Source organism: Onychomys torridus, chromosome 1, assembly GCF_903995425.1.
Source record: "Onychomys torridus chromosome 1, mOncTor1.1, whole genome shotgun sequence".
Classification (NCBI taxonomy): domain Eukaryota; kingdom Metazoa; phylum Chordata; class Mammalia; order Rodentia; family Cricetidae; genus Onychomys; species Onychomys torridus.
Window position 1 is genome coordinate 158,732,422 of NC_050443.1, and position 13,849 is coordinate 158,746,270.

General features: G+C 47.3%; 1 protein-coding gene across 37 annotated transcripts in view; it reads right to left on the bottom strand.

Moving 5' to 3' along the window:
- The window catches only part of Sorbs1 (sorbin and SH3 domain containing 1), a 230,753-nt gene that overhangs the window by 8,991 nt on the left and 207,913 nt on the right, over window positions 1-13,849 (bottom strand). For 20 of the 37 annotated variants that reach the window (XM_036168778.1, XM_036168787.1, XM_036168802.1 and 17 more), the window contains one exon: window positions 11,061-11,255. In XM_036168778.1, coding sequence (XP_036024671.1) covers window positions 11,061-11,255 — 195 coding nt within the window. Of the gene's footprint in view, window positions 1-247; window positions 9,624-11,060; window positions 11,256-13,849 lie in introns of those variants that run through there. The other 17 variants (XM_036168681.1, XM_036168686.1, XM_036168676.1 and 14 more) reach the window with 2 other exon arrangements.

The window sequence follows — 13,849 nt, forward strand, 5'->3', positions numbered from 1 at the left end:
GCAGAACAACAGCTACACCAGGCATCACTTTCCTACACCTGGGGTTTTTTGTTTGTTTTAGCTTTTTTTTTTTTTTTTTAGTTTATTTTTATTTTATGTATATGGGTGTTTTACCTGCATGTATGTCTGTGTACCATGTACATTCAATGGCTGTGGCACCCAGAAAAGGTCATCAGATTTCCTTAGAATCAGAGTTAGAGGCAGTTGTTAGCTGTGATGCAGGTGCTGGGAATTGGGCCAAGGTTCCCTGGAAGAGCAGTTGGTGTTCTTAACTGCTGAGTCAGCTCTCCAGCCCCCCTGATTGTTTTGAGAAGCCCCTTCAAGTTCTCTAAAACCCCTCCTGGCCTCAACCACTCGAACCCACCCCCTTGGCCTCCATCCTGGCAGCAGAGAAGGGGAAGACAAAACTGAGGGCCCTTCATGATGCTCCTTGGATGTCTTGGGAGCCACTGGCCTTTGCCAGGGGCTGGAGCTGGCTTTGAGCTTCACCTACCATCTGCCCTGCCTCTGGACCAAGGCTTCCATGTACCAGAGAAGAGAAATGGGCATTTCCAAGCATCTGCTCTGTGGGCTTCAGAACAATGATGCTAACTCTGGACACCTTGTATGGGGGATACTGACAGATCGTGACTTGATTCTAAAGCAAGTGCTGTCCCAACGGCAGAAATGGCTGTCTGAGAGATGGTGGTATCATCTCCATTAGGTAGTCAGGGTGCTGACACGCACTGTGTCTAAAATCCTGCTGGATGTTGGTATCACCCAGGATCCTACTGAAGCACAGTAGGACTTTGCTATCTGGGCTGTGCCAGACACTGGCCACTGCTGGCTGCTGGTACTGATGCTTCTGGTTCTCAGCCTGATTTTGGAAAGCAAGGTTGCAGGGAACCTCAAGAGAGATTCTCTGGCCTCAGTGTGCCAAGACTGGTCTGGGTCACAGCTCATGAAAAACAAAAGTTCTCATTAAAAACAAAAAGTCCAAACTCCAGTTAGTGGCCTGATGACCTCAGGTCAGATGTAGACAACGCTTAGGATGGTGTCCACAGCTTATAAAAGTACCTAGCATCTTTCAACCAACTGCCAAAGCTGTGGCTGGAGTCAATCACCTGGCAAACAGTGTGCTGCTCCAAAGAGGATCTGGGAACTGAATGTGAATGGAGATGCCATTGTATAAACACACAAAGGTCCAATGGCTCACACCCCACTTCTTGATTTTACTAACTTTTGACTAGGAGAGGACAGAAGAGGGAATTTTAAGACCCAGTGAAGACTGGGGCCTTGCACAGGTGGCAAAAACTGTGAGCCCAAGAGCCCCTTTTGTGACTCTCGTGTGACACCTCCCCTCAGTCAGGCTGAGATGGCTGACATTATGTTACCAACACTCAAAGTCTACCTCTTCTAAAAATGCACATTCTGACTCCTCTTCCTGAATGCCTTACTCCAGATATGCAGAAGGCATTTCCTCCTGTAAGTGGTCAGGTGCACCATAGAAGACAGCATCTGATTTAACCCGAGGAACCACAGTACTAGAGGGCTATCAGGGGCTCCGTTAGGAGTCTCTCTTGTCTCTAGCCATACCCAAAGCAGAGGACTGTAGCCATCACTCCAGCTTTTAACATCTGGAGAGTACAGACAGCCCCATTCCTGAGAGGTGGGGTGGGTGGATGGAGTTCCCCACTTACTGTTGGAAAAATGAAGGAAGTAGTCGAGGTAAACATCATCTGATTTGGTTTCTCCCTGTTTAGATCTAGTGAAGCATCTCACACAGCTGGAATGTAAACCCGTGGTGGGGGAGGAAGCCCCCAGGTAGCTGGAAACCACTGATACCCATTACCCGGATCAGCCCTTCCCTGGGAAAGCTGTTTCCCCTCAGAGGACTTTTTCCCTCTAGGCACATGGTCTAACTTTTCCTGTTCCACTTTCCACCTTCTAACACGTGTGGGCTTCACAGTTCCTCCTCAGCCTGTGCTGTCTGTGAGGCACTAATAGCTACAAGTGGTGTGAGCACATAAGACACAAGTATGAGGTGAAGTGTGCTATGAATGAAAAAATAGACACTGGCTTCCAAAAGCCTGGTTCCAAATTAAGAATGTAAAACAGCTCATTAAATAACCTTTGAGTATATTGGGTTAAACGGTATATGTTATTAAAATTAACTCTGCTTCACTACGGCTGCTAGGAAATTTTAAACTGTGTATGCGCTTCACATCTCCTTTGTACTGGCAGTGCCCTCCTTCAGGGCTTCCAAGTCTGCCCTTCCTTAAGCCTAAGAGTAGATCCATGTTCTCATCAGGCCCCAGCTGGTGCTAAGAATACAGAGAGTATTAGCTCATGCTGCGTACATCTTGGATTCTGTAGTCACATTCCCGCTTTCCATGTGCTTGGAAAAACAGCAATCAGTCCAATATGCAAGGTGTGTGCGTGCACACACTCGAGCACGCACACACTGCACGCCCTTCACCTCCCCACCAACTGTAAGCAGGAACTAGTTGCTGATCCAGAAACTGCTTTCTCTGGACTCACACAAGCTGCCTCTGAGCGAAGGTGCTCTTTCCATTGTCCCCAAGAACACTGTGTGTGTCCTTGCTCTGCTTCCCTATAGTCTGTCTTCAGCTTGGAGTCCGTTGGAAACCTGACCTTAGCTTCCCTGGAGCTGTTAATCCCCTCTGGACCCAGAAAGCACCTGGTGCTCCTGCAGTTACTAAGCATCCTGTTCCAGTTCTGGGGGTGTGCCAAAGGCTAAAGTCCAAAATAAGCTACACACAAGCTAGAGCAGCCTGGAGGGGTAGATGGGAGAGACACACAGTTCCTGTGTGGCCCGGGCGGGCCCCCACATGAACATCAGGAATCTGCTGTTCTGTGGATAGGCCACCGGACCCGAGTCTCTGAAATGGCAATGCTCTAGCAATGTCAGGCCCTGTGCCTCCTCAGATTCCACCCCACATTATGGCCACCTGCACTGGCTTCCTAATGGGACAATGAACAACCTGAGCCCTGACACTGACCATCTTCTGAGCAAAGATTTCAAATTCCAAAATAAACAGTAGGGTTGTGCGTGGTTCATAATGTTCTTTTTTGGCCCTCGCTCTATGATTGGGGTGAGCCCATCTTATGAATTAGTAATTAGGAATGGGTGCACAGACATGGCTGGGAAGAGGCAGCTTCCTCTACTTATTAGGTCACAGCCTCTAGACACAGATGGAGAGCTCACTTCTGTAAATGTGGGAGATGAGCTGCTGCCCAAGGTCAGTGACACAAGACTGACTGACTGTTCATGGAACATGGGCAACTCTGCCAGCAGAGTAGGGAGGCCTGGATGATGCAGGCTCCTGAGTTTCTGCTTCAGGAAACCTCCAGAGAGCCAGCAAAAAGGCTTCTGGCTCCACGGAGTTCTCCAACAACATCCAACTAGAAAAAGATGGCAATTTCAATATAAAGCTAGCTACTGGCAATCCCTTGGGCTCCTCACTGCTTAGACTAACTCTCCTTGCAGACAAACCATGGGACAACACATTGACTTGATTGCCACTTGAATCTGTTTCTAATGCTCAGAACACTCAGTGTTCTCATGGCAAATAATGAGTCTACCTTCCCCATTTCTGTCATATTAGGGGAGATGGCAGGGGTATGGCTCAGGTGTGAAGAATTGGAAGGCATTCCCAGGGTACCTCATGCTTTTTTCTTCACAACAAAAGAGAATAAAGGGAGGCATTAATGTGTCAAATACAAATCCCATGTGTTCTAATTTTTTTTAAAAAATTAAGATTACACTGGTTGAGGGGACTGCACGTACCATGATATGCATGTGAAAGAGGGCAGCTGTCAGGAGCCAGTTCTCTCCTTCCACCACATGGTCCTGGGGCTCGAACTCAGCTCATCAGGCTTGGTGGCCCATGCCTTTATTACCCACTAAGGCATCTTGTTGGCCTCCAGATTCCTAAGTTCTTATTGATACAATCCAAACAAAATGAGTCTCCCATCCCTGACCTTTGCCTCCCACCCCCAGTGGCCACCTTCTTCTCATGGGTGGAAAGGCATTTTTTGTCTTCTTCCTGCTTCCTCAGCATCACACAAGAGTCACTGCCTGAGCTGAGTCCCAGTTACGTGGTCTGTGGTAAGTGTGCTATCTCCAGTCTATCTGGCCATCTGTTTCCTGGACTCTAAGTTCTGCACATTCACCCCCCTACTCCTCGATCCTGTAGGTGTCTTGCCAGAGGGCGACTTCACAACCACTGAGCTAGTCAAATGCAGGGAAGTGCTGGGGGAAAGGTCACCTCTCCAGTGCTCTGCTGCTGGCACCTGGATTTCACAGATGTGCCCCATTTCTTTGGGTAACACAGTAGGTAGGGGTGGACACTGCGGCTTCTAGTCTTGGTGAGAGAAAACTTGCAGGTTATTTTGTAAGAACAGTGTCCAGTGTCTCTTTTTCTCATAAATCATTAACATTCGCTGGGTATGATTAGAGACTTCCCTTCTGAATGAGTCAAAGGAATGTTCAAAGCATTTTCCATCTTTGAACATCTTAATATTTCTTCTGCATGTGATCTTAATGTTTCTAACTTCCCTTTTGCTCTTACATCTCATGTTTCCCGTTCATTTCTGAGTTCTATTCTCCAGGCAGTCCCCTGCCTTTGTTCTTAGCTTTCTGGGAACTGACTTAGTTAGTTCCCACATGGCTACCATAGCACATCTCTCTGTCTCCAGCTAAATTGCTCCTTTCCTCTCTGTGATCCTCCTGCCTCTACTACCTGACTTCTGGGATCACAGGGATTCAGGGGTTTAACATAGAAATTCGATGAGGTTTCTCACAAATGTCAAGCACTATTAGACACAAATCCAGATTTCAGTCAGCAAACTACTTCTCCCTTGGGGAGAGGTAGTAAATACTCGGTGGTGCTAATGACCAAGATTTCCCACATGATCTCCACCTTTACTTTCTAAATTGGTTGTTCTACAGAGTATTAGCCAACATTACACCAAACCGAAGCTAAGACCATGCCAGTTAATCCTGACCTCCTGGGTGTTTTGTGTGTACCTAGGTGTGCTTTTGTCCAGCCAACAGTTGTTACTCACAAACCAGTCAAAGCAAAGTGTCTTTCAGTGGTGAAGCTATGCAGCTCTATAGTAAAGCCCATAGTCAACATTTTATATGTTCTTTCTCATTCCAACTGAAACTCACACGGGATCCTCACCCCATTACAGAATGCCACAGCTGAAAGGAAGTTCAGTTCCCACATCTGCATCTTTTTGTTTATGGACAAGGAAGTTTGCCGGCAAGGAGATGTGACTCATCCACAGACACTCAGCCAACTGATGGCACAGCCAGAACCAGAACCTGGAGACCAATGTTCTTGCCCTGGAGACCCTGGCACTGATTTATCCCTTCTGCAGTTTAGAGAAAACAAACTAAAAACACAAGCAGCTGGCCCAAAGTGAAGACATTCTGACAGTAGAAATGACCAAGATGTCAAAGCATCTTCTGCAAGAGTTCACACATCTGGACAGTTGGGATGGGGGCAGGTGACCCAGGGGAAGGAAAGCAGCTGAGCAGGGAACTTGGGTCAAGGAACACAGGAAGATGGCTTCTGTCATGTTAAGGGGTATGGCGAATGCTGGAGGCACAGGCAGGCATAGGTCAAGCTATGTTCCCAGTCTCCCTGGCAAGATCCCACTGCTCTATGGATCTGTAGGTACATCCAAAGCTTACTGAATCCAGGAACATACCCTTCTTCATATACACTTTGTACTTCTCACCTCTGGGCCTTTGGTTATCAATCACCATCCCACTGTATCAATAGGAAAACCCCCTATTCTTTAAAACCCACAACAAATGCTACTTGCAATCACCTTCCTCCTCCTACGTTTATTATGTCTTCCCATCTTGAACTTCCAGGATAGACTGTCTGTGTTTCTCACTTCTGCATTGTAAGTACTTGTGAATAGGGCTGACTCCACAGTCAATATCATAAACTCTTCTAGTTCTGCTCAGTTGTTTTTTTCAATCTTTTCTTTCATTCGACCAATATTTACTGAGCACATTCCATATATCAGGTGTCAGGCCCTGCTGTAGGGATTCAGTGCTCTGTGGGGACACAGGCCTGCACAGGAACAAATGCATTTGAGCAAAGGTGTGCTCACAGAGGTCAGGCTCAGAGCTCTTTAACTAGTAGTGCAGAGGTTGGAGAGGTAGCTAGGAAAGGCTAGGAAAAGGAAATTGTGAAGGACAAACAGGAACATATCCAGGCACAAAAGCTGGGGAGACTTTGAAAGATGAGGCTGCCTTGTTGTCTAAATGGCCATTTTACTAGGGAGCCTTCCAGGCCTGGGAGGAAAGACTTTCCTGAGAGGTACAGGAAGTCTGCAGTGATGTCCAAGCCTCTTGGCTCCAAGGCACTTAGCTCCACGGCACTTAGCACACTGCTGGATACTAGATATTTAGAAGAAGGAGTAAATGGTCACAACATCTTGGACAGCCCTTTCACTTAATGTTCTGTTTACTGGTCAGATGCCCAACCAAGTCCCTCAGTCCTACAAAAGTACGTACGGAACTTGGGGCTCAGCAAGGGGAAGGGCGGCTGGCAAGTTCTCGATACTGGAATGCATTTACCCAAACAAGGGACATAGCCTGAGGTCATGTCCTGACAGAGCCACTAGAGATCAGATGATGAAGTAAGTCCTTTCCATCTTTAGCTGGCCTGTCAGCCAAATAGGCCCCAAGAGGACCGAGCCCTTTATGAAGGACCCATCCCCAGAGCTGCCTTGGGTGAAGTGAGAAGCTGAAAAGCATGCATGGATACATCTGCCCTTCTAGACATCATTCATTCTCAAAAGGAGTCAACCAGACCATGGCTCCTACATAGCCACAGGAAAAGGGCTTGTGCCAGGAAAGCAGGAGGAAGGGAGGAACAGGAAGTGATATACCTGGTGTCCAGAGACTCGCCAGGAAAGGAGAGCCAATCCTCAACAAGCCTGGCCTTCCAATCAGCACAGTCTCTGGTGTTGCCAGCTAGTCTGCTCTGTCCTTGGTAGGAAGCAGGAAGCAGGCACCCTGAACCTCATTGGTGCTTCAGTTCTGTGCGCACTTCCTGCACACACTGACTCCTGGAACAGACTGTGGTGATGACTCACCCCTGGCAATCAGGAGGCCTCCAGGCACCTTAGGTTGATCTGTGAACTGCTCCTTTGTCAGACATTTCATTCTTTTCAACCAGCAACTCCACAACCTCTTTCAGTGAACTATTTTTTTTTTCCCCTCTTACTCAGACAGACACTTTTCTTCAGAATTCACAGGTCAGGAGCACCTGCCCCAGAGCCCCATACTGAGAGATGGGACAACCATGTACAGCAGCCATCGCAGGAAGCCCTTGTCTAACAGAGACTGACCATGTGCCAAGTACTCTAGTGATAGCCACTATTTTATTAATCACCACAACAGCCCTTCCAGGGAGGGATGGACTGTCTGCTTCTACCCCTACTTTATACATGAGCAAGTATGGTGGGCAGATGGGGGTGGGGGTGGGGTAAGGATGTAGTGCTTGCTAACTTTCTGTTATCTAAGCCCAATTCCACATAAACTACCGCACACTTGATCACCCTCAGTGATCTCCACACCAGACACACAGGCATGTGGGGGTCTGACCTGGTATGTCTCATGCCTCTGTGTCCATTACTAGCCTGGTGACATAACTATGTCTGCCACTGTCACTGGATATGAGCTCCTCAAGAAAGGGATTTAACAACCTCTGGACCCTACCCACAGACCAAATAAATCAAGCAGCACGCCTTGAATTATACTCACAAAGCAAACAGAGCTTCCAGGGAAAACAGGACTGAAGGTTTGAGAAGGAGCACAGTGCACTGTGGGGACTATATATACAACGGATGATAAACAGCTTCAAGACAGCTCAGGAAAGCACTGGATTCTACTGAGGTTCTACAATGTCCCTGGTCCTAGAAGAAGTTTTAGAATACCTAACCTGGTAGTTCTATCATCTTCTTACAAATTGCCCGTGCCTAATACCTGCATGCATTATTTAAAAAAATTTTCTGGACCACGCTAGGAGGGAGGTTATCTTCATTTCAAAAGTCAGAAACCGAGTCTCTAAGAGGGTGAACAATTTCCATAACGGCAGTTAGACGGAGTTGGTACTCAAATTTGGTTACTATGGAAATGTTGCCCAAAGTCCTTGATTTGAGGGTACTAAATGACATAGGCAAAATTGTCTAGTTATCAAATTAATGTCCCTTCAAAACGCCCTAAGTCTACCTTGGCTTATCCACTAAAATCTTTGTAGTTCACTCAGAAGAACCATCATTCAAAACCTATGAGGCCTAGTCAGTGACCTCAAGCACATCAGAAGCCCCTCCATCCTGCATCCTCCCATCTCTGAAGAACCAAAATGTCTTTGCCCACTGTAAACATGGCCCTTTAGTTCCACACAAACACAAAACAAGACAAAGACCCGACAAAATTGAGCGCCACAAGTTATGGAAACAGTGCATCTCACAAGAAAACCACACCACATCACACCAAAGCCTGGTGTTCTCAGCTGTGTTAGTCAAAGCAAATCAAGGACAAGATCTAGGACATGAATGGCACACAAGGAAGGCATTCCTGCTTATGGGCTTTTGTACCAGGGTAGCAGATGTCAGTGGACATCTGCTTTCAACTCATCTCAAGAGGGTGGAATATGTTTCCCTGAACTATCCCCAGCCAACACCCTAGTCCTCAGCTCCTCCATTCCCTCTTGGCCACCCCTTCGTTTCCAAGGCAGGCAAACAAATCTCACAGGCACCCACTTGGCCTCAGTTACTGGACCAGGGGTGAAATATCTGGTATGTTCCACCATGGAAAGCAAGAGGCCCAGACACCGCCAGTCATGCTTGAGGCCTACCTGGCTCACACCACTCTGAGCAGCCTTTCTGTCAGCCTCGATACCTCTGTGAAGCTCTGGTGGCCCAGCCTCCCATGCTGGGAAAGGGCTACCCAGAGGCTTGAAGGACTGGCTGTGATCAGGAGTGTGGAACTCTGAGAGTCTCTGCTCAGAACTCAGGCACCTGACCACGTCTGATGGTTTCAAGCAGCTCTTCTTAGAGATCTTGGGTCCACCAGGGCATCTCTCCCCTGCCTCGCTCTCTGCTTTCCTCTCATAAGGTCCATCTTCTCGCCAGGGCTGTCTCTTGCTCTGGCTGCTAAAGGCACCACTAAGCTCTGAGATGACCCTATCAGAGTTCCCAAGTGGTGGCTGAGAGAAGCCATCTTGGTGGATGTGAACACCACCATCTCCATTGACGTGAAGAGGAGCCTGGGCACTGGGTGCCAGGGAGTAGGCTTTGTGGGGTGGAGGCAGGGCCAGCGGGGAATCCGCTGACCGACCTGAATAGGGGAGGCTGAGTGGCAGGGAGGGATGGGCCCTCGCTGACAAGGTCAAGTGGTCCGTGTCATAGACAGAAGCCTCAGGCAGAGGAGGCAAGGGTGGTGTCATGGCCAGAGAACGCCTGCCTGGGACCCCAACAGTCAGCGAGATCCACTCGGAGGTGATGGCGTGCATCTCAGGGGACAGGGCTCGGCGGGGGTGGGGTAGAGATGAAGGGGCTGGCATGATGAGCTTGCTGTGACTAGTACACTTGAAAAGAAAAGGAGAGAGAAGAAAACAAAAGAAAGAAGCAAAGATCAAAGCGTCAGCATAAAGGAGAAAGGAGGAGAATCACCACGAGGAGCATAAAGGAGAATGAAATAGAGGATGAGCAGGGCACCCTGGTGTCCAAAACAGAAACCATCTGGTGAGGCTGGGAGAGAGACCACAGTGGCTGAGGGCAAACAGGAGTGTGTGCAAGCAGGGTGGAGAGAGGAGAGGCAAGAGGCAGGGAGATGGGAGAGGCTCTCCCATCAGATAGTTGTGGGCTGTGCTGGCCTGCTTTGCAGAGTCCCATTTCAGAGGGAAACACTGGAAGTGCCCCACCCCAGCCAACTAAACCATTTCTGCAGCCGCAGCCCTGACCCAGAACGGCAGGGTCAGGGGGGACAGCCTCTGCTCAGGGCCTTTCTTCAGCTCTGCAGAGTTCTCCAGATAGAAGCATGAATTGTGTGGTCATTTTGTACTACAATTACTCTTGGCCACTGTCGAGCGAAAATTCCCTGTGCTCTTAGGGAGCAGAATGGCCAGTCCAGTCTCAGACCTTCTCGTGTGAGAAGGCAGAATGTTTTCCCCGCTGTTCAGGAGAGCCCATCTCAGGCTTTGTGTCAAGGGCTCTCTGTTGTGTCAGTGACCGGCATGGGGAGGGAAGGAAATGATAGAGGACGAGAGAAAAGAGGCCCCATGTCCGGACCGCTGAGCCCCACAGTTTCTAGCCATCCTCCTCCAATTTCATTCCACAAGATGCCATCCTACCATATTTCCCTTCAATTTGGAGTTCTCGTTTTTTCTTGGCTTTGGGAAAGTGAGCATCATTTAGAATAAGATTTTAAACAATTATTCTCATAATTAATGCTCAGAAACACAAACATGTTACTGTACTTATAAACTCCTCCCCTTTGACCCAGGAGAGACTGACACCCTCTAAGTTTCTTTTCCAACTTGGGTCCAGTGAATGCTTGCAAAAGCACTCTGAATCTGGTCCCCATGTCTAAGGATGAGAACATGAAATTATCTTCCAAGCACTGGCTTTGGGAAAGTGAGCATCATTTAGAATAAGATTTTAAACAATTATGCTCATAATTAATGCTCAGAAACACAATGTTGCAAAGAGAAACATGCTGGGCCATACAGCGGTGGCCTCCACGCCACCAGCTTCACAGGGATGCACAAAACGATAACGTCACTTGTTTTTCTGTTTGTGCTTTCCCCTCTCACCTTATCCCCACAGTAATTACCTTAAACTCTTCTTTCAGATATTTAGGGCGCTAGGAAAATGCTGTAGGTATGTATACAAATAAACCCCGGACTGCCCTGATCAAGGCAGTTCTTAATCAGAGCCATCAGAGAGCCATCCCAGAGGGGGCCCGCGTGCCATCGACACAGTTGACGATGGAAACTCCAAGCTGAGGATGAGAGCTTAGATACCTGTGGGCTCGCAGCGGCACTGCGACTCGGGGAGGAAGAATAAGGCAGGTCGATGTAACCCCCAGGGTTTTTCACCCACGGCCTCTTAAGCACGTCTACATAGGTGATGGGGAAGATGCCTTGGCGGGACGTCCCAGGGATCCTCCCTTCATACCAGTTCTCATCCACCTGGCGGAGCAGTGTGATCCTCTCACCCTGTAAGACACAGCCAAGCAAGAGTCCTTGAGCAACCACACCATAGCCTATCTGAGGTCCCTGCCTGTGTCCTGCACTGTTCTGTATCCGTCAACACACTCTATGCTCACGAGAGCCACCTCTATTGGCCATGGATGGAGTACCGGGTTGGGAACGCTAACACAGCAGAGCTTCTGTAACCAGGGAGTTAAGCATTTCAGTAAGGAGCTCAGCTGCATGCCCGCCAGCCAGAAGGCAAATGTAGTGTCTTAGGCTCCTTTAGGACAAATTGGTCACATATAGTCTTCATCTGCAAGGCAAAGGCTTTGGAGGGTTGTGTTTGGGGTTGTTCTTTTAGTATTACGTTATTTTAAACTAATTTTTATTTGTGTAAGCATTTTGCCTGCAAGTATGTAAGTGTACAATGTGCTTGCCTGGTGCCTGTGGAAGTCAGAAGAGAGCGTCTGGAGCTGGAGCTATGGATGGTGGTGAGACACCATGTGGGCGCTGAGAATCAAACCTGTATCCTCTAAAAGAACAGCAAGTGCTCTTAACCCCTGAGCCACCTCTAGAGTCTTTGAGACAGGGCCCACACTCACTTACGTAACCCAGGCTGGCTTTCAACTCTTAACAGTCCTCTTACTATAACCTACTGAGAGCTAGGATTACAGGTTTGAGCCATCACACCCAGGTCAGAAGGTTCTCTCTCCCGTGTGTGTGTGTGTGTGTGTGTGTGTGTGTGTGTGTGTGTGTGTGTTTGAGGCGTGCTGGTTATACAACACGCGGTGGAGGTCAGAACATAATTTGCTGGAGTTGGGTCCTTAGTCTTGGCAGCTAGTGCCTTTACCAGACCCTCAACAGGTTCTCTTCATTTTCCTTTCTATACTTTCGTCTTCTGTACTGTTACAGAAAAGCTAGAATAGGAATAAACATAAAACAGAAGATAATCATCCACTATTATGCTATCCCTGGGGATAATCCCTGTTAATGTTTTCGACATAGGTGCTTCCCAGCTTTACCTCTATGTGTATGAATTAGACTTGCTCAGTTTTCCTCTATGGAAATTGAGTATGTGTCATATTTTGACTTTCATACATGCTATTTATTATTACCATTGTGAGTATAGTAGGTGTGATGGGACACATGCAATAGTGCCTATGTGGAGGACAGAGGACAACTTCTGTACTTTCATGAATTCTGGGGATTGAACCCGTATTTATTTATTTATTTATTTATTTATTTATTTATTTATTTATTTATTTATTTTTGGTTTTTTTGAGGCAGGGTTTCTCCGTGCAGTTTTTGGTGCCTGTTCTAGAACTCTCTCTGCAGACCAGGCTGGCTTCGAACTCACAGAGATCTGCCTGGCTCTGCCTCCCAAGTGCTGGGATTAAAAGTGTGTGCCACCATCACCTAGTTGAACTCAAGTTTTAAGGCTTGTATGCTAAGTACTTTACCAGGTAAGCTACTGGACCCTTGCCCTACATACTTTTTGATACTTAATGATAAAGAGTAGAGTAAACTTTCTTTATCAAGGAAACACACACACACACACACACACACACACACACACTCAATCTTGCTAAGTAGCCAGGATGCCCTTGAACTCATTATCATCCTCCTGCCTCTGCCTCCCAGTGTGGTAGGATTACAAGTATATGGAACAATGCCTCACATAATTCTACATTTGTGTAGATGTTATACAACCTAATTGACTATTCTGGGGTAGTCTCTTTCCACATATATAATGATTTAATCACAGATTCCCTGTTAACTTGGGCAGTTAGGAAACTTCTAGTTTTTTGTTTGTATATAATATAAGATATTGCTTATCTTTTTTCAAGGCATGAGCTGACTTCTCTTGATCCTCAAGAAAATCAGTAATTCTAATAATTTTGGCAAGCTGGAGAATTATGACATAGAGAGAATGTCTGAATCAATGGGAAGAAGAAACGTGTCCCCCGCCCCGCCTCCTACAAGGTTGCTGTGGTCACAGTAAGCATTCTGAGCTCCTCCTCACAACAGCAACAGTGGCCGCATGGCTTCCGCCTGTGGACTGAGCACTGAGCTGATGGCCCAAGTCACACTTGCAGGTCCACACACACTGCTGCATCCAGGTCCCTACAACACCCTAGAGAGGCCTTCTCTCTCCCTGCTTTTTGATGAGGCAGTGAAGGCTTAGATCAAGTATTCAGCTCCACACAAATTACACATCTGATAACTTGAATTTTGGCTTCAAGCCTTTAAAATACCTCCTGGTGCCAATGGCCTTGTACTCCCCACTTGGGGTCTCTCTCTCTCTCTCTCTCTCTCTCTCTCTGAGATCAAGTCACCAACACAATGCTCATCACTAAAATCACTAAATGTTGGATGAACACAGTTAAAACTCGATGTCTAAGATGCTATAAATACTGGCTTTACTTGGTGAAATCAATGTGGTTAAACTCTGTAGCCACTTCAGGGCTTCACAGGGACTGCACCTATGCGGTACACATGCAGGAAAAACACCCATGCATATAAAATAAAGATAAATAAAATCTCATTTCAGAAAAGCCTCTGATTCCCCTTACTGCAAATTTTGATTAATTCATTATGTTCATAAGGCTATAAATTGG